The sequence below is a fragment of the Halichoeres trimaculatus genome, unplaced genomic scaffold (genome assembly GCF_033239565.1).
Source record: "Halichoeres trimaculatus isolate MK-OKI-2021-1 unplaced genomic scaffold, fHalTri1.1 fHalTri1_scaffold_27, whole genome shotgun sequence".
Taxonomy (NCBI): Eukaryota; Metazoa; Chordata; class Actinopteri; order Labriformes; family Labridae; genus Halichoeres; species Halichoeres trimaculatus.
In genome coordinates, this window is record NW_027437205.1 from 36,059 (window position 1) to 62,681 (window position 26,623).

The 26,623-nt window shown below is 41.1% G+C and overlaps 1 protein-coding gene across 6 annotated transcripts; it reads left to right on the plus strand.

Annotated features, from left to right (window-relative positions):
• Positions 1-238: 238 nt before the first annotated feature.
• Positions 239-26,118, plus strand: LOC141786411 (5-hydroxytryptamine receptor 3A-like). 6 transcript variants are annotated; one of them, XM_074665063.1, is made up of 16 exons: positions 239-557; positions 787-855; positions 935-991; positions 11,671-11,742; positions 11,937-12,020; positions 13,095-13,151; positions 13,616-13,767; positions 14,517-14,561; positions 14,661-14,770; positions 20,930-21,099; positions 22,633-22,793; positions 23,306-23,411; positions 23,499-23,516; positions 23,628-23,801; positions 23,985-24,070; positions 24,504-26,118. In XM_074665063.1, exons 1-16 carry the CDS (start codon positions 521-523, stop codon positions 24,747-24,749), a joined length of 1,644 nt encoding a protein of 547 aa, XP_074521164.1. In that variant the 5' UTR covers positions 239-520; the 3' UTR covers positions 24,750-26,118. The 6 variants fall into 6 exon arrangements, with proteins under 6 accessions (XP_074521164.1, XP_074521161.1, XP_074521162.1 ...); XM_074665060.1 differs by having other exon boundaries at positions 241-557; positions 23,306-23,516; XM_074665061.1 differs by lacking the exon at positions 935-991 and having other exon boundaries at positions 242-557; positions 23,306-23,516.
• Positions 26,119-26,623: the final 505 nt, after the last annotated feature.

Here is a 26,623-nt window from a genome sequence, read left to right on the forward strand (position 1 = left end):
CTGGTTTCAGCCTTTGAGATCTTTATACAGCTGGCAGTGCAGAGATGCATTTTGGTTTGGGGACTGCTGCTTTGCTGCTTCCCCTGGGATTTTGTTGCATTGGTCAGTCTGACCCCTGAAGTGGTCTACAAAGTCTTTATTAAGGGAGTCTGAGGGAGTGATTTGATCTCTGTTCAAAACAGACTGGATTCAAAGATCAACAGCACTGAAGAGGAATGACACATGGCTGTGTGGAAGCTGCTGGGTGAAGCTCTTCCATTAAAAAGCTTTTTCTTGGTAAACTTTGGAGCCACCACAGAGGATGTGCTGAGGAGTAAACTGCTTTGTTTGGAGGAGAAAATGGATTTACCCACAGTGTGCTAATGGTTGAGCTTGATGCCATTTAGAGGAAGGAAAAAAGCTTTTGTTGTAGGTGTGGCCTGCCCTCTTCCACAACAAGGCAGTGATGTGTACAGTCAGAATCTTGCAGAGAGTCTGAGGGACAGGGATCCTTAGTGACAGGAGACGTTCCACGGTCAGGATGTTTGCAGGGTTCCTCTTTCTGCTCCTCCTCACGGGTAAGCTGGCTCTCTTCTCTTTGAAGCATGCTGCTGTGGAGCTCTACATTTTGATTCCAACTATTCACAAACATTCATGCAGAGTTGATTTCATTGAAGCAAAGTGTTGATGGTGTGTCAGTGAGCTGTGAGCTCTGTGAGCAGGAAAAGCATTGATTGTTGAAAAGAGGGGATGCATATGCAAAGATAGAATGCTTCAATCAGAAGCTGATCATGCTTTCTGTGTCAGGTGGAAGCAGCTCCAACCACACACAGCCTCCTGATGCTGAAGGTCCCTACAACCAGAGCCACTTGGACGGTATGTAGAAAGGGATTTTGTTTCTCAGTGGGATAAAGAATAATGACAGAAAAAAACCTGTGAACTCTTTCTGTGTCAGGTGAAAGCAGCTCCAATCACACTCAGTCTCCTGATGATGAGTACGACTCTGAGGAAGGTACGGACCTTTGTGTGTTTGTTTGTCTGTTAAAGTGAATGATAAATGGAGGTTATTGTTGACAGATTGGTGCAGACTATATTATAGGTTTATGTCATCTTGTTTGTTTCATAGCTGCTTAGTTTGCTCTTATATCAAACTGCCTGTTTGACCAAATGTGGTTTCTGATTGGCTGGTAGCAGCTGGATAGTGTCACTGACACCACACACATAATGCAACAATAAATCACTCATTCATCTGAACCAGATCAAAAGAAAAGAGCCACAGGAGTGGAAATAACTTTCAATGGCAAAAGGATGGAAATACAACCTGAGGCATAGCATGTTTCCCTGTAGACAGACGGACGGACGGACAGACAGATTTTTTTTTTTTTTTTGAACCACTTTATTTGCTGCTCTTACTCAATTTACCCAAGTAATTCAGTTCAACTCAAAATTATTATTTCAACAAACTTTCTGTTGAAATATTGAATAAATAAATAAATAAATAAATAAATAAATAAATAAATAAAAACATCATAGTTTTAGCACATTCCCAAACTTCAGGTCACCGTCTGCCACATCACTCAAAATGCCCTTAAAGCACCACATGGTCCTGGAAGAGTCCAGGTCTCCTGGCTGTCTATAAAAGCTGAGGTCAAGGTTGATCCTGGACCTGATGAGACCCTCACACAGTGACTGCAGAGATGTTCTCCACCCCCTCCTGCTGAACCTGTCACAGACTGAGGAGGGAGAGGAGCTCTCACCGGCTCTGCGTTAGTTTCAGGCAGAAGTGGTGGAGGGACAGACTAACCTGCACTGTGTGTCAGATACAGATAAAACATTTTCAATTCTGCAAACTAGTGCACCTAAAAACTGATCCCATTAACTTTATTCGTGGTTGATTTGGTGCCTGGACAAGAAGTGTGTCAATGAGTTTTATGATTACTTGTACCACAAGACGAGCGGGTTGTTTGTGATCCCATGTAAATGAACACAATTTAATATGAAACGGTCACTTTTTCACACACAATTCACGTTTACATGATAAGATTATGAGGAGTGAAATAATCATCTTCACAGTATATTTTGTAATCAATACGGCTTCCTTAAAAAATCCTGGCTCAAAGTTTGATTTAGCATCCTCTGAATGTTCTCTGCGGAGACTTTATCATGGACATGGGGGTGTATTAAAAACTGATAACAGCCTTGTTACGACCCTGGCTCAGGGAAGGCAACATAGGAGACATTAAGTGAAGTTTCAACAATCATTTATTACAAAAAACTGAAAGAAAAGACCAGAAAGGATTCAGAGGAGCTGCTGCCTTGCTGCTGATCCTGGCTGCAGTGTGGGAGAGAGTGTGGGAGGAGCCAAGCAGTGGCTTTTGAAGCCAGCTCAGAGGTGCCAGGGATCAGGAGCGAAGCAGGTATGGAGGTCCAAGGTGGCCTCAAGATAAAACAGAAACAAAACATTAGTGGCACATAACAGCCTCTCTATTTTTTATTTTTAAAACCCATAGAGTAATATTTTTTTATTTATTTTATGGAGAAATCAGCTGACAGCTCTCTGCTCTTTTATAAGTGATGTATGTGAAAGCTTGACAGAAGAGGAGTGAAATGTTAGAACCACTATTGTTTCATATCTAATTTAACTATTAATATTTAAATATTTCTCTGTAAACCTCTGTTTTTCTGTCTGAAAATGATTTACGCTCATATGATCTAATAATGACATGAAACCTGCAAACACAAACTCAGACCTGGTGTGGGATTTGAGCGTACCCTACACCCACGTTCAGATTGATAAATGAGGGCCGCTGTGTGTCATGGACTAGAGAAACCAGTTGTCCTCTGCCTGCTGAAGGGACAGCTCTCACTGAAAGATGGATGAGGTTTTTTTTTTTCTTAGTTTATTTATTTTAACTTTTTTTTTTTTTAATTTATGTTGCAACAAAATAAAAGTACAATATAAAAACAACACAAATCTCAAACAAATGAAAAGGAGCAAAAAAGAGAAAAAGTCTTATTGTATCTGCCCCTTCATTCATTCAATGTTAAACACATGATTAGATAAAAACAAAAATACTGTCTGCCAGCATGCCTTTCAGCTTTGCCTTCATTCTTTTTTGCAGAAAGAAGACAGGCAAAGCAATTTACAACCTAAATGCAAATTTACATCAAACAAAAAGAAAACCCAACAAAAAAAATTAAAAAAAATCGTATCATGGTTGTCAGTAATATTTTGGTGGTTTTATTCTTATTTATTGACTTATTTATTTATTTATTTTAAGTTGAAAGTTTAAGAATATCTTTCATCCCTGTATTTGTTTATGCATGTATTGTGAAGATACTGAATGATTTGGTTTCCTTAGAGTCCCTGTCCTGGTTGTTCCATAAAGAGAAACCTTTAACTGTAATACTGTGCTCCTTTAGCGTGGTTCTGGATCTTGATTTTTTAAATATTTCTAATCCTTTTAATTTGTAATGCTTTCTCCCTTTTTAAATTTGTACTGAATGTTTGATGGTCAGAGCTTTTTATTAGCTTTTTACATAAATTGTAGCATGTTGAAATCTATGATTAAGCTTCAGCAACTGTAACTTAATGAATACTGGGGTTTAAGGGAGCTCTGTATGGACTTCTGTTAATATTCCTTATTGCTCTTTTTTGTAAAATGAAGTTTGGCAGGATGGAAGTTTAACTTGCAGTTCCTCATACTTCAAAACAGTAGGTCAAGTAAGGAACAACCAACCAGTTATATAAAAGTTGCAAAGCTCTGTTATCAAAATGTGGCGAGTGGAGGAGGTGAAAGAAACCAGCCTAAACACGCACACACACACTCTCTCTAGAGTGGACGGGGTCTGAGTTTCCCTTAATTTACTTTTGATAATAGAGCCAGGCAACGCCACCCTTGGACTTGCACCCAGGGAAAGGGTTCACTTTCACTGATGATAGGCACACAGGTCAGTCCACAAAGAGGAACCAGAGACGTGGTTCACATTAGAAAGTACACAGAAACTTTATTTTTCAAACAAGAACAGATTAAAAGGTTTAATTCATAAAAAGCACCCACACACTCCAAAAGACAAGAAAACAAGGGAAAAAGGGGACCTGGCAGGACTGGGCTCACCAGTGGGCTGGATTGGGATGTGACGGGGAAGGGAACACCCAGTAACTTGTGAAAAACACACACTGAACTGTGCAAAAACTCAAGAAGAACCACACCACACACGAGGAGGGGGAACACCACCACCAGGAACCCAGGACCACCACCACCAGACTCCAGTCCTATAAGGAGAGGGAGAGAAAATTAATTCAATTAACACAAACCAAAAACCCAACTAACCCACAAATAAATCAAAAATACATTTAAGGCCACCAAAGGTAACTGCTAAAGTAGCCTGAACACAACTACTACACTGGATAATAAAGAAATAACAGAAAACAGATAACTGAACCGAACTGAACCAAAATTACTTTACCACAAATAAACAGTCAATACCACATTACCCTTGGGTTACCCAAACCAACCCTCAGAAATAACTGTTATTCACAAAAGAAACAAACCAAAAGAAATAACTGAGTCCAAAGTTCTAATATGACAACAAAAGAATTAAGGCACAAGGAAATAAGCGAATAAACCAAAAGGGGAAAAAGGAAATATCAAACCAGGAAGAAAAGGAGACAGAAACAAAATGACTCAAATCAGTGCTGAACCAAAATCCAAAAGAAGAAATCCAAATCAAATTAATTAACTCACTTTCACACACTTAAAACAAATAGTCCCAGTTGTTCTGAGCCAAGTTAAGTTCGGCTGAGAGAGCACAAGTAAGGCTCAGACTCAGCAGGCTCAACGACAATTAGGTTTGGTTCTGGGCAGGATACACATATGACTCAGGCAGCCAAACCCAGGTGTACCATGGCCCAGCCGAGTCAAGGCAAAACATATAAAGCAAAGCAAAGTCCAGTAATACCAGGCGGCGTAAGGCGAAGCCACGTTAGGCAAAACAGCAGTGCTTCATGGTGATCACTATAATGATCTGATCAGCTGATAATCACATGAAGTGAAGCTCACAAAGTGAGCTCCTGCTCAGCCCAAAGCAGAGTTGAGAGAGAGAGCAGGGAAACCCCACAAACTGCTTCAAGAGTGTCTAGCTCAGTGGTTCCCAACCTTTTTTGGGCTGTGACCCCATTTTTACATCAAAAGTTTCGGGCGACCCCAGACACCTAAAACAAATGATTGTTTTTGTTCATGTAATAGATTTCGATATATATATATATATATATATATATATATATATATATATATATATATATATATATAGAATAGAATAGAATAGAATAGAAAATACTTTATTTATCCCCGAGGGGAAATTCAGGAGTCACCGCAGCATTTAAGAAAACAAAAGTAAGAAAGAGTATAGAAAGTACAAAAATGTCCATAAGAAATTAGATGACGACATCCCGTCCACCACTCGTCCACCACTCTCCAGCCCAGCCAGTCTCCACCTCCACAGGGTCCAGGACTGAGCCTCCCCAGCAGTCTGTTCAGTCTCTGTCTCCTGGATCCTGTCTGCTCACAGCAGGCGAAGCTCCTCCGATGTGTTGCGGCGTCCGATGTCTGCTCCATCAGCCACGTCCGTGAACAGCATGATGCCGCTGGGTTAGCACAGCTAGCTCATCCATCCCCCGGAGCGAGATCCCACGTTCCCAACTACGATGGATGGAAGGACAGGTCCATGTCGTCACCTCCCAGCTCACATCCGAGAACCAGCACGTCGTCCTCACCGCCTCCTCCTCAGCTCGAGGGAAATCATCAAGCCCTACACTAGTTAGCATTGACATGCTACAGGCTGCTAACAGCTAATTTCGCATGTAAACAATGCAGCCATGGTTACATGTAGGATCTCCAGACAAACACAGGAGAAAAGTAGTAAAAAATACCGCCGAAGACACAAAAAGTTTGGTGTCCGTGACCGACAATGAACCATACAAAGTGATGATCCACTCCAAATACAAAGATGACGAAAAAGAGACAAAAAAATTACAAGAAACGGACAAAGACGAGAGAGCTGCTGCAACAGGCAGCTACTTGGGTAGCGCCAAGTATATATATATAAGTATATATATATATATATATATATATATATATATATATATATATATATACACATATATATATATATATACAAAAACACCGTTTAATAAGGCTCTAGTTCTCATTGTGTCTCTCCGTCCTGGCAGACTACCTGTGTTTGTTTATATCTGTCAAGCTGTGCGTGCGGACTGATACACCAAGGGGCGAGCGCCTCGTAGCCAGGTAGCCAGCTGCGGTAGCACTGTTTTACGACACAATGAGAACTAGAGCCTTGTTAAGCGGTGTTTTGTGTGTAAGTAACGCACTGAAAATTCTCTAAATAAAGCGTGAATGCAGACCAATATCAGATTTTTTCAGTGGGAGTCTGTTTATTTGTGTTTTTTTGTTTTCAAAGTAATGTGGTGTGGTGGGGAGAGCGCATCTCATGTCTGACGTAACATCCAGTAGAGAGGGTTAAACTTGTTTTATTATTATTAGTAGTAGTTAAATAATAGTTATTATTATAAACGAAAATGTTTGGTGTTTTAATTTAAATGAAATATACGGGCCTATTCAATCATTAATAATATATATATATATATATATTTTTTTAATTTTTATTATTTCTTTTTTTTAATGAATCAACTGCTGGAAATTCCAGGCGACCCCATTTGAATTCCAGGCAAGCCCACATGGGGTCGCCTGGAATTCAAATGGGGTTGAAAAAGACTGGTCTAGCTGCAGACCTCCACTCTCAGCCGACTTGTCTTGGATACTCTACACCTCCATCGTCAGAAGGAAGTGATGTCATATACTCCTCCACTGTCAGAAAGCAATGACGTAATACTAAGGAAATGAAAAGAAAACGCTCCAGATTATTGTCTTAAAAGTTAATTTGGGCAGACATGCGTATTTTTCTGCGTGTGTTGCATTAAAATAAGAGTTACAAAATGCAGGTTATGAGCAAAGCAACATAAGTGCGTGAGCTCCTCCGTTTTATGCAATGATCCTGAGCGTTTTCATTTGAGATGCACAATTGTTTTATTTGCCTGAGAGTCCTATCACAACCTTTCTTTTACATAACTGCTGTTGTAACTGTACAACGGAGATAGCAGCATCAATACAAGGTTTAAAGATATTAATTTATCATATTCAACACATAAAAGTAAAATAAGTTCAAGTCTGTTTCATTATTCATATTTGTTTATGTGATACGATTAGAGTAATTTCAACAATCCAATGGCCCTCATTTATCAAACGTGCGTATGCCTGAAAAATGAGTGTACGCTCCTTTCCACGCACAGATCGGCATTTATCAATCTGAACGTGGGCGTCGTTCATGCCAGTGGAGAGCCGGGTTGTGCCGAGGGAAATCCATCTGTGAAGGAGAATTATTAGATCATATGAACAAAAACATTTTCAGAATTAAAAACTCGTGTTCTTAGATTATTTAGATTTAGATCCTTGAATTAGTTATGACATCAAGAATGCTTTTAACTGCTCACTGTTATTCCGCCAATCTATAAAATACTTCGCTATGAAAGAACAGCAGGAGCTGTCAGCTGATTTCTACGTTTACAAAAAATGTTTCCTCGATCGGTTTACCGAAAAATGTGTAAATAGAGAGGCTGTTATAAGTTTTTAATGCACTCCCATGTCCATGATAAAGTCTCCGCAGAGAACATTCAGACGACGCTGGATCAAACTTTTAAAAAAGGTTTTTATTTTAAGGAAGCGGTATTGATTACAGGATTTACCGTGAAGATGATGTAAATGATAATATTGTAAGGATCAATATATTGATCCTTACGAAGGACGTTCATTTACATGAGATCACAACCTATGTGCTCGTCTCATGGTACGAATAAATCTCCGGACTACCTGTGTGTAACTGCGCACGAATGACACACTTCAGGTCCACTCCCTCCTCAGTCTGTGACAGGTTCAGGTTCAGGCTGGAGTCTGCAGCTTCTTTAAGAGCTCAGACACATCTTTGAAAGACAACTTTCCACGTTTCTGGTCCTGAATGGAAACAATAACCAATATTGTGGCTTCTAACAGTCAGACAACAAGGATTACTTAACCAAGGTGTAAACAAACGATGTGTAAATTAAATGTTTCAAACTCAGATGTATTCTAGTTTGTCACATCTACGCTGCTGAATTACTGCAGTGATTTCCTTGCAGATGATTTTTTTTCTGATTCGCTCTATTTTCCGACTGCCGAACAACGCAGCAACGTGTCATTTCCTCTCTACCTCTGCTGCTATAGCGTTGCCGATTACAGGCATGGAGAAGTTCCTTTTTCCCCGTAATGCGTCCTTCCATGGGTGCTTCTCAAAGCTCCAAAGTTCCATCCACGCCTCCTCCACTCGCCTCCTCCACTTGCATCTTAGTCCCGCCCACCAGAGATGCATGCCGGAGACGCGAGGAAACGAAGAGAGGAGAGAGGAGACGAGGAGGTTCATTTTATGAGCATTGAGATGTCCTCTCCTTCGGAGCGTCACATGAAGCGACGTATTTTAGTGATGACAGCATCACAGCTGGATAAACCGGTCTGAACGCACGGGAGAAACTAAATTAAGGAAAATAATGTAAACAACAGGGCGCTCGACCACGGAAAATTCATATTCACTTTTAAATCAGTTTAACATGAATATGTTCATGAATGAAAAAGAAAAATGTCACGTTTTCCCAGGCCCAGAGTGATAGTTTTTAATTCTTATGTTGGGGCCACTTTGTGTTCATAAATAATGTGTTTATTCTGCTATAAACACTGCTTAGCTCACTGGTGGGACAGGAGGAGAGAGAAGCAGAGCTGTCTGCAGCGGTGCCTTTCATCCATTACGCGCACGCAGAGGGACAGAGGTGAAACTGTTGCTGTATCAGCCAATAATGGCATGATCTCACACCCATCACTGAGAAAACAACAGTTTGCTACTGTATGAAAATGGCGTGGTTATGTGTTATTTTTAAAGGCATTATTGAACTGGCTGGAGTGAGCCAGTGGAGCGCGCAGTCAGCTGACCCGGAGCCTTTCAGTTTCACTTTAAGCCTTGTTGTCTGTTGTCCGGTCTCTGGGGCTCTTTCTAATTGTTTGTTGTCATCCTCAGTGAGAATGAATGTTGTAATCATCCAGATAAATATCAAACATGTTTGAAAATTATCGGGGCAGCTCCGTCGAGTCTGTGAGACGATCGTGGGGCTAAAGATTCATCTGTCAACCGCTCACACTAGAAGATAATCTTTGCCGAACGTCGGGGCTGATTTAAGTCTCCGACCAGATTTTTTCCCTGATTGTGGGGAGGACCGAATCTGGGTTAAATCGGGGCGAGAATCCTGAAGTGCGAGCCAGGCTTTACACTTAAACAGCGTATCTTGCTCCATGGTGCTCACGTTTCACACATGTGGACAGCTGACGCTTTGTGGCCGGCTCTGATACGTTACAAGGGGGCGTGTCTGTCAGTGAAAAGACTTCCGCGAAGCCTGCACTTGTGTTTCCTCGATTATGCCTCCTCCAGCTCAGTCTCCTCTCTCCTCTCTCCTCTCTCCTCCGAGCACATTTGGCACTTTGGAATGTCCTCCAATATGGCTGCTCACAAAGTACTTCCGGTGTCGCGGAGGAGAGAGGAGATAGGAGACTGCATTTTTTTGGCACATTGGGAAGCACCCCATGTCGTAAATTCCGTGGGTGCGGCCAGGGCCGGTCCGTCCTACAGGCGAAGCAGTTTCTTGCCTGGGGCGCCAGGTGTGCTTGGGGCGCCTCACAAAAAAATAAAAAATAAAAATAAGAATATTTGGGCGCCCAGGTGCCCCCCTCCTTTTCTACACAATGAACAAATAAGCAAGAATAAATACACTTTTTATTTACAATATTTCATCTGGCCTGGCTGATGCACTTGAACAGAGACACGATGCTGCTGCTGCTTGCTTTAGTGGGGGGGGATATGTCTCTGCACAACTGGCAACCGCAGCCCAATCAAGACGTGCGCGTAAACACAACTACATGGGGTACGTCTCAAAGCTCCAAAGTTCCATCCTTCCTTCCTCCACTTGCGTCGTTCTCTTGCGTCTTAGTCCCTCCAACCAGAGATGCATGGGAGAGACGCGAGGAAATAAAGAGAGGAGAGAGGAACGGAGGAGATTCGTTTTTAGAGCAATGGGACATCCTCTCCTTCGGAGCGTCACATGAAGCGACGTGTTTCAGTGATGATGGCATCAGCTGATCACCTCTGGATCATCTGTCAGTCAGCTCTAACAGCTGTTTGTGCGTCTGGGCACGTGCGCTGTAATAAGTCTGATCAAACAGAAACAGTAACAGAGATTTGTCTGTTCCTTTAACCAGTTAAACACACACGTAACCATAAAGAAAACCTGCTCTCTGTATATTCTGTGTGCTGTTTAGAAGCTCACGGATCACTTTTCCGGTAAAATGCGTAATTGTGAGATTATTTATGAATTATTTATCCTTTATCTTGAGCCAATCTGATCGTGAACTCTGAAGCTTCAGAGTTCACGATCAGATAAAGTGGGTTATATTACTATCAATATGACCCACCTTATTGTGTCTCAGGAAGATATTATTGATCAGTCAGTTTTCTGTATTAATCCTCTGATTATATTGATTTGATGATGGTTGTGTTCAGTGTTTTGTGCTCTAAACTCACAGCGAACCCTTTAATACCAGATTTATGATCAGTTTCTAAATGATCCTCCGTGCCCGTCCTCAGCTCGTCTTTTCTCTCATTAAACTCCGTTGTGTTTGTGAAGTTTCATGTGAAGTCTGAGCTGCTGCAGCGTCCAATCAGAGAGTGATATTCCATATGGGGGCGTGTCGGTCAGTGAAAAGACTTCCGCAAAGCCGGCTCTCGTGTCTCCTCGATCATAGCTCCTCCGATCAGTCTCCTCTCTCCTCTCTCCTCTCTCCTCTCTCCTCTGAGCGCAATTATCGCTTTGGGACAGTCTTCAAAATGGTGACTGGGAAAGTACTTCCGGTGTCGTGGAGGAGATAGGATGGAGGAAGCACGAAGTTAACGCATTGAGACGCACCCTATGTTGGTGCCGCTGCCGCCGCGCATATCATATCAGGCAGACAGGTAGCGTTCTTTAAAAATGAAAAGGCACAAACCCTCAGGTGCGCAGGGCAGAAAACGGAGAAAAGAGAAGGAGGAAAGGAAAGCCCAATTAAGAGGTAAGCTATGTCAACAAAGCGCTGTTTTGCGTTTCTGTGTTATTTTAGGCTGACAGGCGCTAACGCTAGTGTTAGCTAAGTAATAAAGTAATAATAAAAGTAGTAAAGCTAAAGGTAAAGCTAGCTAGATAATGCAATGTTATGATGGGCTATTGATAGATTCATACAGATTGAGATGAATGCTCATTCCTCACGTTTGGGCTTAGTAGTTTTATTACTAAAAACTAGGTTACTACTTTACACCTGCATTGCAGAGGTACAAACCCAAACCCTTGTCATCATGCTTGCCTTGAGTCTCAAAATTAGTAGCAGGCTGCCCCATTATATCAGTGATAATGTGACTACAATTATCAATTACAAAAATGATTTAAATTGTTTGTACTGTGCAGCTATACATGCTTTTGCTAGGCTAATAACTGTACCTGTGTTCGTACAGACACACTCAGCAAATTCTTGAAGCCCCCAACTCCTGGAGGAGAAGGGACTTCTACACCACTCTCTGAAGCATGTAAGTAACTCCAGCCAATTATTTGTGGTCTCGTGTAATTGATAAGTTGGTGTAGTTTACAGTTACACCTTGCTATTACATGTAGGATTTAGTCAAATTTAATAAATTGTATTTGTTTTGTTTATGTGCAGTAACATTACTGTACACAAAAGACAATGCAGTGGTGTAAGAGCATGAATGTGCTTTGTTTACAGCTGCACCTTCAGCTCCAACATCCCCAACATCCAGCACCTCCTCCACTGACACACACTGTGCAGCTCCTCTAGCCCAAACATCTGGTGATCTCCCATCTACACCACTCTCTGAAACATGTTCAACCAAATGTTTGTTTTATTATTTTAACATTATACATTTTATTTTATCATCCGTGTTTAAAGGAGTAAAACTGACTTTGATGTGATACAAAGAGTATTGAATAGCACCTTTTCTATGCATACAAAAATGTTTACTGCCACTAGGACTGGCTGACTTTGTTAGTAATTTTGTTAAAACTTCACTATATGACCTCTATAAATGTGAATGAGACATCCAATGCACAATTATCTTGTTTGAAGACTGTTTTAGCATTTTATTTGTATTTTTTTCTCTTACCTCCTTAAAGGAGTAAAACTGACTTTGTTATATGAGCCAGAAAATAAAAAAAACATGTTTGTGTTCTTTAATTCGTGGTGATGTCTGAGTAATGTTTGTTGGGGGGGGGCACCCAGGGGGGGCACGCAAATGCCAATCTCGCTGGGGCACCAAAATGTGTAGGACCGGCCCTGGGTTCGGCCAGCTTTACCTTGAATAATTAGGGGCGTGTTATGTAACCGGTTGTTTTCAGACGCCGCATTTATCAACAGCTGATCAGGCGTACGCCGTGATTGGTCCTGGTATGCACGTTTCATAAATCACACGTGAACATTGGTAAACTGATTTTTACACCCAGATCTGCGCAAATTCTCACCAAGATTGATAAACGAGGGCCAATAGGATTGTCTTACGTCAGAGGAGCTGGAGGTGGAATAGCCAATCAGACATGTAATACTGAAAAAAGGGAACAGTTTTACGTCGCATCCGTCTCACATTGGAGCTGGCTTCCGATTCGTTGGAGCAGCCGTTAATCTGTTGAGAGTGGAGGTCTGCAGCTGGACCCTCTCATTTATTTTGGATTTTATTTTAAATTTTTATTGTTTGTGTTTAAATCTTTACATGGATCAGCACCTCAGTACCTGACCTTTTAAATATTTACACTCCACTGCGGTCCCTGAGGTCTGCTGATCACCTTCACCTTGTGGTTCCAAAAGCCTGCTTGAATACATAAACATGAAAATAACGACAACATGAAAACCTGTGAACTCTTTCTGTGTCAGGTGGAAGCAGCTCCAATCACACTCAGCCTCCTGATGATCAGTACGACTCTGAGGAAGGTATGATCCTTTATTTGTTAAAGTGATTCATAAATGAAGGTTATTATTCAAATTTTATTGTATTACATACAGACTGTTTTATGTAATCTTGTTCACAGTTATCAAGTTTTTGATTAATTCCCATGACATTTAGCTCGTTTGACCAAACACTGGAGCTGAATGAAAAACTTAATGTTCAGTCATTTTCTTTGAATTAAAGCCACAAGCTGCTCTTCTGTTCAATCTTCCTCTTGACTCTGGGTACAGCTATGTTCACACACTCTGCCATGCTGAGTTGGAAAAGAAGTCACTGTATGCTTTGTGACTCTTCTCAGTCATTAGTTACTGCAGTTCACAGAACTGTTTTATTCAAACCAGGAACAGGAACATGAAGTGACTACTCTCCAGTTTACAGTCAGACTTAATGACTGCTTCTTTTACAGGGAAATTACTGTTTTAATGAAAATGTCTTGTCTTCTCTGTAGGTGATTGGCCAGATCATTGTAATTATACCAACATCGTAAATTACTTTCATTTATCGGACAAAGTCAAGTTTTACTGGACCCGCCCAACCAAACATATCAGGAGCCCCACAAATGTAATGCTGTTTATAAACCTCTACAGCATTTTAGACGTGGTAAGTGTTTTTAACCTTCAATTAATTTTTTTTTTGTCTTCTGCCGAAGCCATATTACTGCTTTATGGATTAATGTCTGTGGGAGTAGATCTCAAACTCACTCTGTGTTTAGTTGGACCATGGACCAATGGATGAAGTCCAGTTTCTAGACCTCAAGTTATCCACTAATTTCAACACAGCAGTCATTCTTTCTCATCAGTCAGTTTGTCTTTCCTTTCTTTTGTCTCTAACATAAATTACTTGTGAATTATTTTAGAAAGACTCCCTAACCCTAACTTTCTTCAGTTCCCAAAAGTTTTCAAGGATCTCCATTACAGAGTAAAGTCTGTTTTATTGATACAGTGATTTCCTCTGCAGAGTTATGTCTGTTTTCATGAATGCAGTGATCTCCTCAACAGAGTCATGTCTGTTTTTAATGCAGAGCTGCCTGAGGTCCATCTGGTCATAGTTTTGGTTCTTGTCCCTGTTGTTCAGAGGTTTCTCCAGATTCTCTCATCCTCTCATGATATCATGTTGTGCAGATGATGAAATCCTCTCTGGAGGCTCATTTTTTTCGACTCACTCATGTGACTAACCTGTTGATAATGACTCATAGTTTCTCCTGCTTCTTCTTTGACATGACTCAGCTTTTTCAGAATTTTGTTGTTGCTAATGTTTTTTTTAAAGCTGTTGCTGGCATTTATGATAATTAAATGTAGGTTTATCTGACCTTTGAGGCTTGATCAGGACTTTCTTGTTTCTCCTCGTAGAAAGAAAAGGAACAGGAATTAGTTTCTTACTTTTGGATGATGATGGTGAGTTCACTCTAAAGACTTTTTGTTTGACTTTTTGGTCTTTTTTGTTAAAAGACCATATGACTCAACTAACTGAACTTTACATCTTGTTCTTTTAAGTGGTGGGAAAATAAATTTATCAACTGGAAACCGAGGGATTTCTGTGAGACCTACGAGATCACTGCTCCTACTGAGCTGTTGTGGAAACCAGATTTAACCATTGAAGAGGTGTAAGTTTGTCTTTCTGTCCTCCACAGCAGAAAAAGCTCTGTGCACAAGGCTTTCTGACCAAACTCTTTCAGTTTTCGTTACAAACCTTTGTTTTCCTTTAAAACATTCACTGTGTTGGTATGTATGTATGTATCATCAGACAGTTCCTCATGCTCCTCACTAACCCCAATACCCTGACCCCTCTGAGCCTATTCAGGCCAGAGAGTAGTTCTGACTGTCCCCCTAGAGTTCAGGTGCCTCTGGAACATCACTTTCTGAGGGTGCTTTTCAACCAAAAGGACCAAAAACATAAATTCCCCCTTGTTGTCTGCATTTCCTCAGCAGCTTTAGTCTCATGAAGATTAAACAAACCAAAGCAGTGCTGAGAAGCGATAAAAGGGACTGCACTGCACCCCCAAACCAGCAGAGGGCAGTAAGAAAAAGACAAAGGCCATACAACAAAGATGACACAATTGGTGCGTCTCTGGGTGCGTCTCAAAGCTCCAAAGTTCCATCCTTCCTTCCTCCACTTGCGTCATTCACTTGCGTCTTAGTCCCTCCCACCAGAGATGCATGGGAGAGACGCGAGGAAATGAAGAGAGGAGAGAGGATGGAGGAGATTCGTTTTTAGAGCAATGGGACATCCTCTCCTTCAGAGCGTCACATGAAGCGACGTGTTTCAGTGATGACGGCATCAGCTGATCACCTCTGGATCATCTGTCAGTCAGCTCTAACAGCTGTTTGCGCGTCTGCACATGTGCGCTGTAATAACTCTGATCAAACAGAAACAGTGACAGAGATTTATCCGTGTTTTTAACCTGTTAAACACACACGTTACCATGAAGAAAACCTGCTCTCTGTTTATTCTGTGTGCCGTTTAAAAGCTCATGGATCACTTTTCCGGTAAAATGCGTAATTGTAAGATTATTTATGAATTATTTAGCCTTTATAGAGCCCATCTGACTGTGAACTCTGAAGCTTATTAATGTAACCCACCTTATTGTGTCTCAGGAAGATTTTATTTATCAGTCAGTTTTTTGTATTAATCCTCTGTTAAATTGATTTGATGATGGTTGTGTTCAGTGTTTTGTGCTTTAAACTCACAGCGAACACTGTATTACCAGATTTATGATCAGTTTCTAAATGATCCTCTGTGCCTGTTTTCAGCTCGACTTTTCTCTCATTAGACTCTGTTGCGTTTGTGAAGTGTCATGTAAAGTCTGACCCGCTGCAGTGTCCAATCAGAGAGTGATATTCTATATGGGGGCGTGTCTGTCAGTGAAAAGACTTCCCCAAAGCCGGCTCTCGTGTCTCCTCGATTATAACTCCTCCGATCAGTCCCCTCCAGCCTCTCTCCTCTCTCCTCTGTCGCTTTGGGACAGTCTTCAAAATGGTGACTGGGAAAGTACTTCTGATGTCGTGGAGGAGATAGGACGGAGGAAGCACCAAGTTAACGCATTGAGACGCACCCTCTATGGGCCCCCTACACACTCCCCCTCCATGACGGAGTGCACGCCGTCACAGAGTCACACTCGCAGCTGAATGGATGTCTTTAGCTTTATGCCCTTCTACAGTTTGTGAGATATCACTGTTCAAGCAACATGATGATTAAAGCGTTCTCACAAGAGATAAGCACATGATGTGGCAACTCAGAGTGCGCTGCAGTCACAGATTCCACCTTTTTTTTTTTTTTTTTTTGTAAAAATGTCTACAACGTCTTCATACCTCAATCTTCAGACATGATTTACCGCCTTCCTCCTTCATTTGGAATCCTTTCTTAACTCTTCTGAGAGACAGTTTTTGCTCAGAGAGCTTCAGTCTGACAGGAGTGTAGGAAATCTTCCCATCTGCTACAAGGTGAATTGTCTGCCCTCCAGGACATGATTGTTCTCTCTGTACCCCGTTTTTAACTCGCTCATTTTTAACAGTACAGGCTTAAAATGCATATATGTGTATCAAAGCCTTGTGCTATTCACTGCATTGCCATAAAGGTTTTTGCTCTATAACTGCAGTTTAAAATCTTGCAAAATCTGCCTCTCATACGGTCAGGACCTCACCTAGCTGCAAAAACAAGTATAATTTACACACACACACACACACACACACACACACACTCACACACACACACTCACACGCACACACACACACACACTCACACACACACACTCACACGCACACACACACACACACACACACACACACAAAAGAATGATCAAATTTCACTGCACAAGTGCAGCTGAGACTTGGAGTAGGGATGGGGCTTAGCAGCCAATCAGAAGCACTCTCTCTCTATCACAGCACATTTTAGGCATACATGAAATTGATAAGTGGCCATTAATCCAAGTGTATCTGTCTGCGGCTTGCAAGACAGAGGCCTGTCGTGTAGTGGGCGCGTCGTGTAGTGGGCGTGTTGTGTAGCGATGTAAAGACTACACGACACGCCCACTAGATAAGACGGAAATCATGGAAAACCACGCGAGACACTGTTAAAGGTTAAAAAAAGGAAGAAGACAAAAAATAAGAATGAGCCAAGGTTTATCAAGATTATCATTATTATTATTATGTAAAGAATTGAAAAGACATATTTCTGTGTGTGCTGCAACATTTAATAACTTTAATCTTCTTTTTGGACAGTGAATTGAAAATGATAGAAAAAACCCTGGTGGTATAATGTAGTGGGAGTGTCACGTAGTGATGTCAATACATGACACGCCCACTATACTGTTCTTAAAGAGATATGAGCCCGGGTAGCATTTAAACTTTGAATGTTCTGCTCTGCTTTTACACTCAATACCGTTTTGCTTGTTGCCTTATAATGAATTGATTTTAAAGCGTTGAAATGTTAATATTCTTTGACTCTGCCACAAAATAATGATAATAATTAAAGAAACAACTCGGGACAAGAATTAATTAGCTAAAATACAAACATATATGTATATATATATTTATGTATGATAAATGTATACATATATATATTTGAGATTATGAGTTCATTATTGTGTGGAACCGTGGGAGGAAGCTGGAAGAGAGCGCATGCGTCCAGGCAATTTCTGGACGCAGAGATGCGGCTCTCAATGTTTTCAGTGAAGCTTGTAATATTTGTTCCCATTTATTAGTGCGATGGCTCTGTGAAATGTAAAACTTGCATGTTGCTATGCAAATAATAAAAATGCAACATGTTTCAAAGCTTCCCAATCTATATTTTATATCATAAATGGCTGAGAAAAGCCTCAGAAGAGAGGGCTCTTTCCATTTTCAGCTGGAAACTTTTTAATTTGAGTGCTGCCTCCCCTGACAGGTGCTGCACCAGGGTTTTTTTTTCATCATTTTTCAATTCACTGTCCAAAAAGAAGATTAAAGTTATTAAATGTTGCAGCACACACAGAAATATGTCTATTCAATTCTTGACATAATAATAGTGATAATCTTTCCATGGCTCATTCTTATTTTTTGTCTTCTTCCTTTTTATAAACTTTCAACAGTGTCTCGCGTGTTTTTCTGTGATTTCCGTCTTATCTAGTGGGCGTGTCGTGTAGTCATTACGTCACTACACGAACGCCCAGTACACAACATTTCTCCATTATTCCAGTGCTGCATTTGTTGGAATTTCCAAGTTCCGAGTGGGAACACCCAACTGAATGCCCCCCACCAAGGTCAGAATTTCCAACTTGGAAGCTGGAGCACTCACACTATCCCTGAGTTCTAAGTTGGATATTCTGAGGTTCCAGGGTAAATAGTAACTAAGCTCCTGTTAGATTCTCTTAATTTTAGAATTTCTGACTAATGTTTGTTGCAATAAGTCAGCCATGTATATAGTATTATTTAATGTTGATATACAGAAATACTACTGTTATGGCAAGCAACTGGAATGCTAAACTCGGTGGTGACGCCATTCCCACTCCAGACTTTCCAGTTCTGAATACAAATGCAGCATAAGTAGAGTACGTGGAGCAGAGACTGGGGGGTGGGGCTGAGCTGCCAATTTGAAGCACTCACTCCCATTTCACAGCCCATGTGACGCATGCATGAGAACTGGGAGTTGATGCTGGCTAATTAAATATTCAAGAGGAAGACACGTAGTTGGAGCTAGTAAGCGCTTAAAGAGTTTTGTACAGAAATATGTGGCTCCACTCTTGCTCTTGTGAGACGTGATTCAGGACCAGTGTTTGTGTTTTTGACTGTTTTGCTGTTAAATGCTGGTTGTGGTAGGAGTAGGTTGTGAAGCTTGGTCAGCCACAACAGCCTTGAATAAACTCTGGACCTAACTTCACATTTATTTAAATCAGTGGTTTTCAAACTGTGAGGCCCGCCTCCCCTGGGGGCTGCTAAAGGGTCCAGGGGAGGCCCAAGAAGAGAAACTACATGTCTGAATTAGCACTGAGCACAAAAATTATGGAAACAAATGCACTGTAGTTTCATCATTATTTTCCCTGATGCTGTCTGCATGCTCGTCTCTGTGTGTGCGTACACACGTGTTTGTTTATCCTTTGTGTGCATCGGGGTGGAACATTGCCATGCGCTTTGTAGAGAGCGGAGGAGAGTTGTGAACGCGCAACCATGCAGGCAGCTACAGGACAACTGCTCTGCTCTGCAACCAAACAGGACACTCACGTATCCCTCAGGGGCATGTGTCCACAAACACACACTAATGTGAACATATGAACTCAGCTAAACGATGTATGGCGAAATGTACTTCTTAAGAGACCTCTGGAAATGTTGCCGTTGAGCCTTTTAGCAGGTCTCATATATCAATTTTGGGGTCTCAGACCCCTACGTATTTTGCACAATGGTAACGACGGATATTTAAAGTTGGGTTTTTCTTTCACCAGATTCTCCAAGGCCACAGTGTGTACCTTGTTTACTGTGAATTTGTAATCTTTTGGCGTTTGAAAAGCTGTACTAAACAGTCTTCTTAAACAAGAGTTTTGCAGATGCTAAAAGCAGCTCTGTGTATGATTGATCTGTAATTGAATGATTTTTTAATTCCTGAATTTTGATTGATCTTTTATTCTCTTTTGCAGTAGTGGACATGCTTTCTTTCTTGGCTCAAGAGCTTTCATCTAATTTTATTTTAATGTTTGATGTTCATGAAGTCATCATGATAAATGAACATATAGGCATTGAACGAAATTCATCTAATTCCTACCCATTTCAGCTAAAATTTGGGGGACTGGTTTAGAACAGAATTTATAAAATAAACATTCATATGTTTTGTGGTTCCAACCAGAGTGGAGTGTTTATTTATTATAAGTAGTTTTTGTTTTATTTAAATAGGGGAGGCCCCTACGACCTCATGTTCTCTGAAGAGAGGTTCACTGTCTTACACTTTGAAAACCCCTGATTTACATGATAGATAGATAGATAGATAGATAGATAGATAGATAGATAGATAGATAGATAGATAGATAGATAGATAGAATACTTTATTCATCCCCAAAGGGAAATTCATGTTGTTTGGGCTCATCTTCCAAAGATTAAAGAATTAAAAACTCTGATGGCTGCAGGGAGGAACGATCTTGATGTATTTTTCTTTAGATATTTCAGACCAGTAAAATCCTTAAACTGTATATTTATAACTGATGTGGTAGCCCTACAGCACTATTGAGATTCTGAAAGGTTGTTTTTGTTAGGACAGTTTCTGCTGCTGTCACAGCTAGCAGGTGGTAGTGGAGGCTGCTATTTCACTGATTCTTCTTTTTTCATGAGGAAAGGCAAATTTCAATCTACCCTTAAAAGGAGAAGAGCTCTAAAGACAAAGAGGATTGAACAGGTCTGAAAGGATCCACTAAAAGCAAGAATGTGGATTATCAAGCCAGAGCAGAGATCTACTGGTGTTTCAGTTCCAAAGGTCCCCCTTTGAACTTGTAGGGAGATCTTATCTAGGTGACAGACTGGTGACACTTTAAGCCACATCCAGAGTTTACCAGGACACAGGTCTGTAACAAGACCCTCTGCACCTGTCCTCTCTCCATGTGTCCATGCTGCTGTCTGAGGTGTTAGGGCTCAGTCTGTGCCGTCAAAGTGTTTTTATCGTTTTGTCACTGAGATGAGCTCAGAGCTTCATTTGACTCAAATGATGAACTTTTTGCCTTCATTTCAAGCAGAAACACAAAGAGAATTTTTCAACACTTTGAATCTACAGCATGCTTTTAGAGTCACTTGTTTTTTGTCTCTTTCAGAACAAACAAAGATAAGCTCTTTAACACTCAGTATCTCACCATGAGGTTTAATGGATGGATAAATCAAAAGAGTGGCATGGTGCTGGTCAGCACCTGTAAGATGGATTTCTACAGATTTCCCTTTGACACTCAGATCTGCAACTTAACATTCAAGTCAATCCAACATGAGCGTGAGTATAACTCTGAATGTTTGTGTTTTTAACATTAAATCTCTGATTCTTGGGATCAGGGACCAAACATGCTCCACATTTGACTTTTTGATTCTCATGTCTATTATTTATTACAACGAGCTGTTTGTTTGAGCCTAATTACGACTGTGTGGGACCTTTAGACATGTAGAAAGCACATTTCTTTCATCCATTTTACAGTTAGAGATATTTCCATCTTTTCATCTTCATTATCATTTGACTTAAAGTCACTTATTGTTTGTTATTTCTTTAAGGGTAGAGTAGGATTAAGTTTTATTTTCTGGCTGTTTTTGATTCAGAGACATTAGAACACTTTTTAACCCTATCAGCATCCAGCTGGCCTCCATCACACTAAAGATGACAGGGACTATATTTTAGCTGTGAGCTGAGCACTGCAGATATTTATCTTTTTGTTAGCTGGTGTCATGATCCTGGCTGTTGTGGAAGCTGCTCTCTCTCTCCTTTCCCCTCCCCTCTCTGTGGAGCTGCTTAGAGGTTTCCTGCGGCTGCACTCTGCACACCTGTCTCGAGTTGGGTGATTAGGAGCGCCGGCACTTAAGCTCTGCTGGAGGAATGGGCCGGCCAGTTGATTCCTGCTCTCACCGTGGTAATCAGATCGATATAGTATTTCTTGTGTTTTTGGTGCATGTGTGTTTTTTGGATCTCTTGGGGACTAACCCTTGTATGTCTCTCTTTCCAGTGCCTCTAAGGATCACCCCTACAGCTGCTCACCGACAGCCACACTCTCCATCTCACCATCTAAACCTAATCTCTCAATAAAAACCCTCAAACCTGTTTTTGCCTCAGTCCCCCTTCGGGTCCCAGAAAACCCTGCTGGTTTACAAACCATCACAGCTGGCTTATAACTGAAACTAAAATCTCAGATTTGATTTGATCCTAAAAATGTAATGATGACGTTGACATATCAAAGCTGTGACAGATGGCTGAACATTGATCAGAGCAGTTGACTCTCTGTTGAATTAGCCATGAACAAGAAGTGTTAAGAGAGCCTTCATGGTTAGAGATAAGTGTGGCAGTTTGATAACTCAAAGGTTTCTAAAAGATCCAAAGAATCTGATGGAGTTTACAGAGAGTGAGGACATCACTTTGATAGTATTGATAGAGAATAATCTCTAAAGTTCTCTCTACGTTCTGTTCAATCTGTGACTGACCCTTTTCTTTCAACTGCTCAACTTTCTCATTCACTGACAGACAATTTCAACACTTTTTACAGGGACGCTCTAAGTAGCTCTGAGCTACCCTGGGTCACATGCTACTTGGCTCCGATTGGTTAAAGGTCTGTCCAGTTGCTTCCATCACTTCCTCCTGCAGCCATTTCTGATCCCCTCTGGGAAAAAAAGGACAAAAATGAACACATCAGGAACAGTTCACCAAGGTCAAAGGGTCTGGAGTCCCTGGGCTAGTACAGGACTTCATGACACCAAGACCAGATACCTTGTCTTTGTTAGAACTGGAAGAAAATACTCACACTTGTCTCTCTTTCTCTATCATCAGTGGGACAAATACAGCTTCGTTCAGGTATCCCCAATGGATACATGTTAAAGGATACTCGTGCTTACATGAAGACTGAGTCGGAGTGGCTTCTCATGAACGTAACCGTGGAAACTACAATGGTCTTTAAATTTAACATTCCCTCAAGCATGCTGGTTTACACAGTGAGTACCAGCAGCAGGAGTCTGTACGCGCAAGCGCACACACACACACACACACACAAACACACACACACACTAACACACACTAACACATTTTCATAGAGCCCATTGGTCCATCTCTTCCAAACAGGCTCTATTCACATGTTGATTCTATTGATTGAACAACATGGACTGCTGCAGAGCATTAGCTTGTTTGGATCAACACACACCTGTTCAGCTCCCCTCATCCTGAACAGCTCCAGTTTTTCTTCTTTCCACTAGTTTGGTTCCAAACACTGATGTTGCTTTGAAATGGCCAAACTGTCCCCACTGCTTACTGATTTGAGTGTAGTTCAGTCTATAAAGAGAGAAACAGTGAGCATTAAACAAAGACTTTGACTCTATGATAACCTGTATGATGCTAACCTGCTGATTTGACAGCTCATTGATATGCAGTGGGCACAAAGACTGTTGAGCTTTCTTAACTGAAGTGTTGGAACAAAAAGACCAACCTGATCTTAACCATGATTTCACAGATGACTATAAAGAGGCGTTCAGTCCTCTATGTGGCCAACTTCATAGTCCCCGTCCTGTTCTTCCTGTGTCTGGACTTGGCCTCCTTCCTGATCTCAGAAAGTGGAGGTGAGAAGCTGAGCTTCAAGGTGACTGTGCTGCTGGCTGTCACAGTGATGCAGCTGATTCTGAATGATATTCTGCCTTCTTCTTCAGACAGGATCCCACTCATAGGTAAAGGAGCTCAGAGTCCTGCACTAACTGATGGATCTTAAGCAGCACCTACTAACTCACTGTGAGCTCACTGATTGCTTTGCTCTTTCTGTCACTGCTTTCTTCTTTCAGCCGTCTACTGTATCGGGGTTTTTACTCTGATGATGCTGAGCCTCTTGGAGACCATTTTGATGATGTACCTGATGGAAAAGGACCATGTGTCCCAGGACCAAGAGGCAGATAAAGACCAAAGCCTGGGTGAGGACTACAGGGACCAAGCAGGAAAAGTCCACGAGTGCTTCAGAGGTGAGATTCAGCTCAACTAACATCAATATTAACAGAAAGCTTTCTGACTGAAAGGAGGAAACAGACAGCTGCCTCATTTGTGGAGCAGCAGAGTCTTTCTCCAGATCTTCCTCATGTAGAATCTATCATTTCAATTTGTTGTCTCTTTGTTCAGGCTCTAAGCTTTCCCATGTTTCTTTACAGACATGAACAAATCCATTCCTTGTGTGCGTGTCTTTGACCAGTCCCCTGCTGGGATGCCTCCTGAGCTGCTGCCAGAGGTGAAAGAGGTCAGCATAAAATTGTATTTCTGTCAAACTGCTGTGATCCTTCTCTGCTCCATATTCTCTTCATCCCATAGATCCAGAGCCCCTAGAACAAACCCTGACTCAGCTTTAGGTGACAGAAAGAGAGCAGACGCAGAGGGCTTTGAATGCGGCTCTTGGTTTGTTGTTGCTAACAGAGGGAAGTTTGTACATTTTGCTCATGGAGCTCATTTCCAATCAGGGTTGAATCATTTGGGGTGTAACTGTCTGAGTCATCTGAAAGCCTCAGAAAGGCTGATTTGACACTTTCTTCCTTTATTCAACACCTCCCCCCATCAGCAGCTTCTCAGACAGAATATTAGGTCCACTGTTGACTTTCAGTTCAATGACTCCTCTTTTCCATCTTCTTCTTCCTCTAACCGCTCTAATACACCATGGTATGTTTTTGTTTTTTCAGGGCAGCAGCAGCCAGCTGACCCAGGAGATCCAGGACTTACAGAATTTGAGCGACGAGCTGAGGGAGGTTTTGAAGACAGTGGTTCTGCTTCTCAGCAGCAGGAAGGAAGAAGAGGACCCTGGCTACTGGACCAGAAAGACCAAAACACTGAACCGGATTTACTTCATTGTTTATCTCCTAGCTGCCAGTGTGTTCCTGGGATCTGTGTTTTCAGTTTGGCTCCATGAAGACCACCAGAACATCTAAAGAGTGAAACCAACAGTACAGAGAGTCATAGAGTCCAGATGTTCAACAGGTCAGAGTTAAAGGCTTGATTTGGAGGATCAGTCCTGCTTCCTTAAAGACCCTGTGAGGACTCTAGACCTGATCCTCAAACAGTCTTGCTCTTTTCTATTTGCCTGTTGGTTATTCAGGAGTTCAAAACTGGTCATTTCTAAATTTCTAATGATATTTCTCGGTATCTGTGGCTGCTTCAGATTTTCCCCAGAGAACACAAATTCACGGACCACACAAAGACCAAATGTCCCTTTGATGACTAATAGGGATGGGTACCTTTCACATTTAAAATGAGACTGTACTGATGCCAGTACCTGGCAATATTTTTCATCAGTATATAACCTTCCAATTTTGTGTTTATGTCTTGTATGGAAAATCACCTACTCTTTCACTCTTCACAGTCAAATGGATGCATTTAAGTACCTAAACATGGTCCTTTTGGGTTTGTGTGAGTCGGTATCCGGTACTTTTGACAGAATTCGGTCAGTACCTATAAAAGTACCTGAATGGCGGGCTTGGCAGGCTGTGAAAACAATTTCCCAATTGGAACACTAAAGTTATCTATCTGTCTATCTTATCTATCTAATATGGTACCCATCCCTAAGGACCACTAAATGCACACACTAACAAGAGCCACGTCTTTACCACAATGGCTGAGGATGCTTGTGGGACAGAGTCTCTATTTTAAAACTATAAAAGGATAAATGCATTGATGAATTGAAAGTGAAACTTATTGTAATAAACTGGATAAATGGAATAAAAGAACATACCAACCCACATAAATTGACTAACCCACCCAAGATCTCTGGGGCATTGACCACAATATAGGGGAGACTGGGGACAGTTGCAGCAAGGACGGTTGCAACAAGCCTTATTTCTCCAATCAGAAACATGCTAGAGTGATGACACTCACACTGCACATGCTCAGTTAGACCCTCTACCCACCAAGGAGAGAGAGGCCATATTGGGCATCTGGTCCTGCTTCTATCAAGTAAAGTTGTTTTGGAGGTATGAAAGTAGCTTTTTTCATGAGCTGTTTTTTAGTCATACTGTCCTGACCTTATGTATGAATGAATCCAAACCTTTCTAGTTTGAATCACTTTTTGTTGACTATTAAATGACATGGTGAGCATGTGTCAATGTCAATGTGGCTAGCTAGCACACAGCGTTTTGTCATGACTGGTACCATGGGGACAGTTGCAACTGTTGCAACTGTCCCCATGCTGTTAGGTTAGTCATACTAGAAAAGACCACACAATCATATTTTTTAACATTTTTAGTTCAAAATAGGCAACATTAATATATCTTATTGCTCATGATGAACAGAACAGGCAATCACATGGAGAAACTAACGCTAATGATAAAGAAAATAATTTCCCAAATAACTTGTTAAGCAAAATTTAGCAATTAGTTATTGTTGTATGTTGTATGTGTCATATAAACTTGTCATAGAGTGAATGAATCATCTAAATAGAGAAATTGTATTCTGTTTATTTTCAGTATGCAAAGAGTGAGGAAGAGAGTCACTAACAGAGGGGTTCCCCTCCGTATTTTGGAACAAGCCTCAGATATTATTATAGTTGAGGGCAAATCAGTGAGGGCAGTGGCCTTTGACATATGCCACACCACACTGTTCAGGTTCCACATCAAAAAAAAAGAATCTTGCAAGCACGGCATCAAAAAATAATTGCAAGTTATTCTATTCTTTTTGTCCCAAAATGTAATATTGAGTTTTTATAGCTTCAGTAACATCTGCACATTGACTCAAGGTTTAAAACAAAACAAAACTAATTAAATACCTTAAAGCTGTACAGAAAAAAAAAATTTGAATTTGAGCCCACTCT

Excerpts from the sequence above, each read along its gene's own strand:
- LOC141786411 (XM_074665060.1), top strand. The coding sequence starts at position 521 with ATGTTTGCAGGGTTCCTCTTTCTGCTCCTCCTCACGG. Across the intron at positions 12,021-13,094 it reads TCCTCTAGCCCAAACATCTG|GTGGAAGCAGCTCCAATCAC; the intron begins GTGATCTCCCAT and ends TTTCTGTGTCAG. Across the intron at positions 24,071-24,503 it reads TGCTGCCAGAGGTGAAAGAG|GGCAGCAGCAGCCAGCTGAC; the intron begins GTCAGCATAAAA and ends TTGTTTTTTCAG.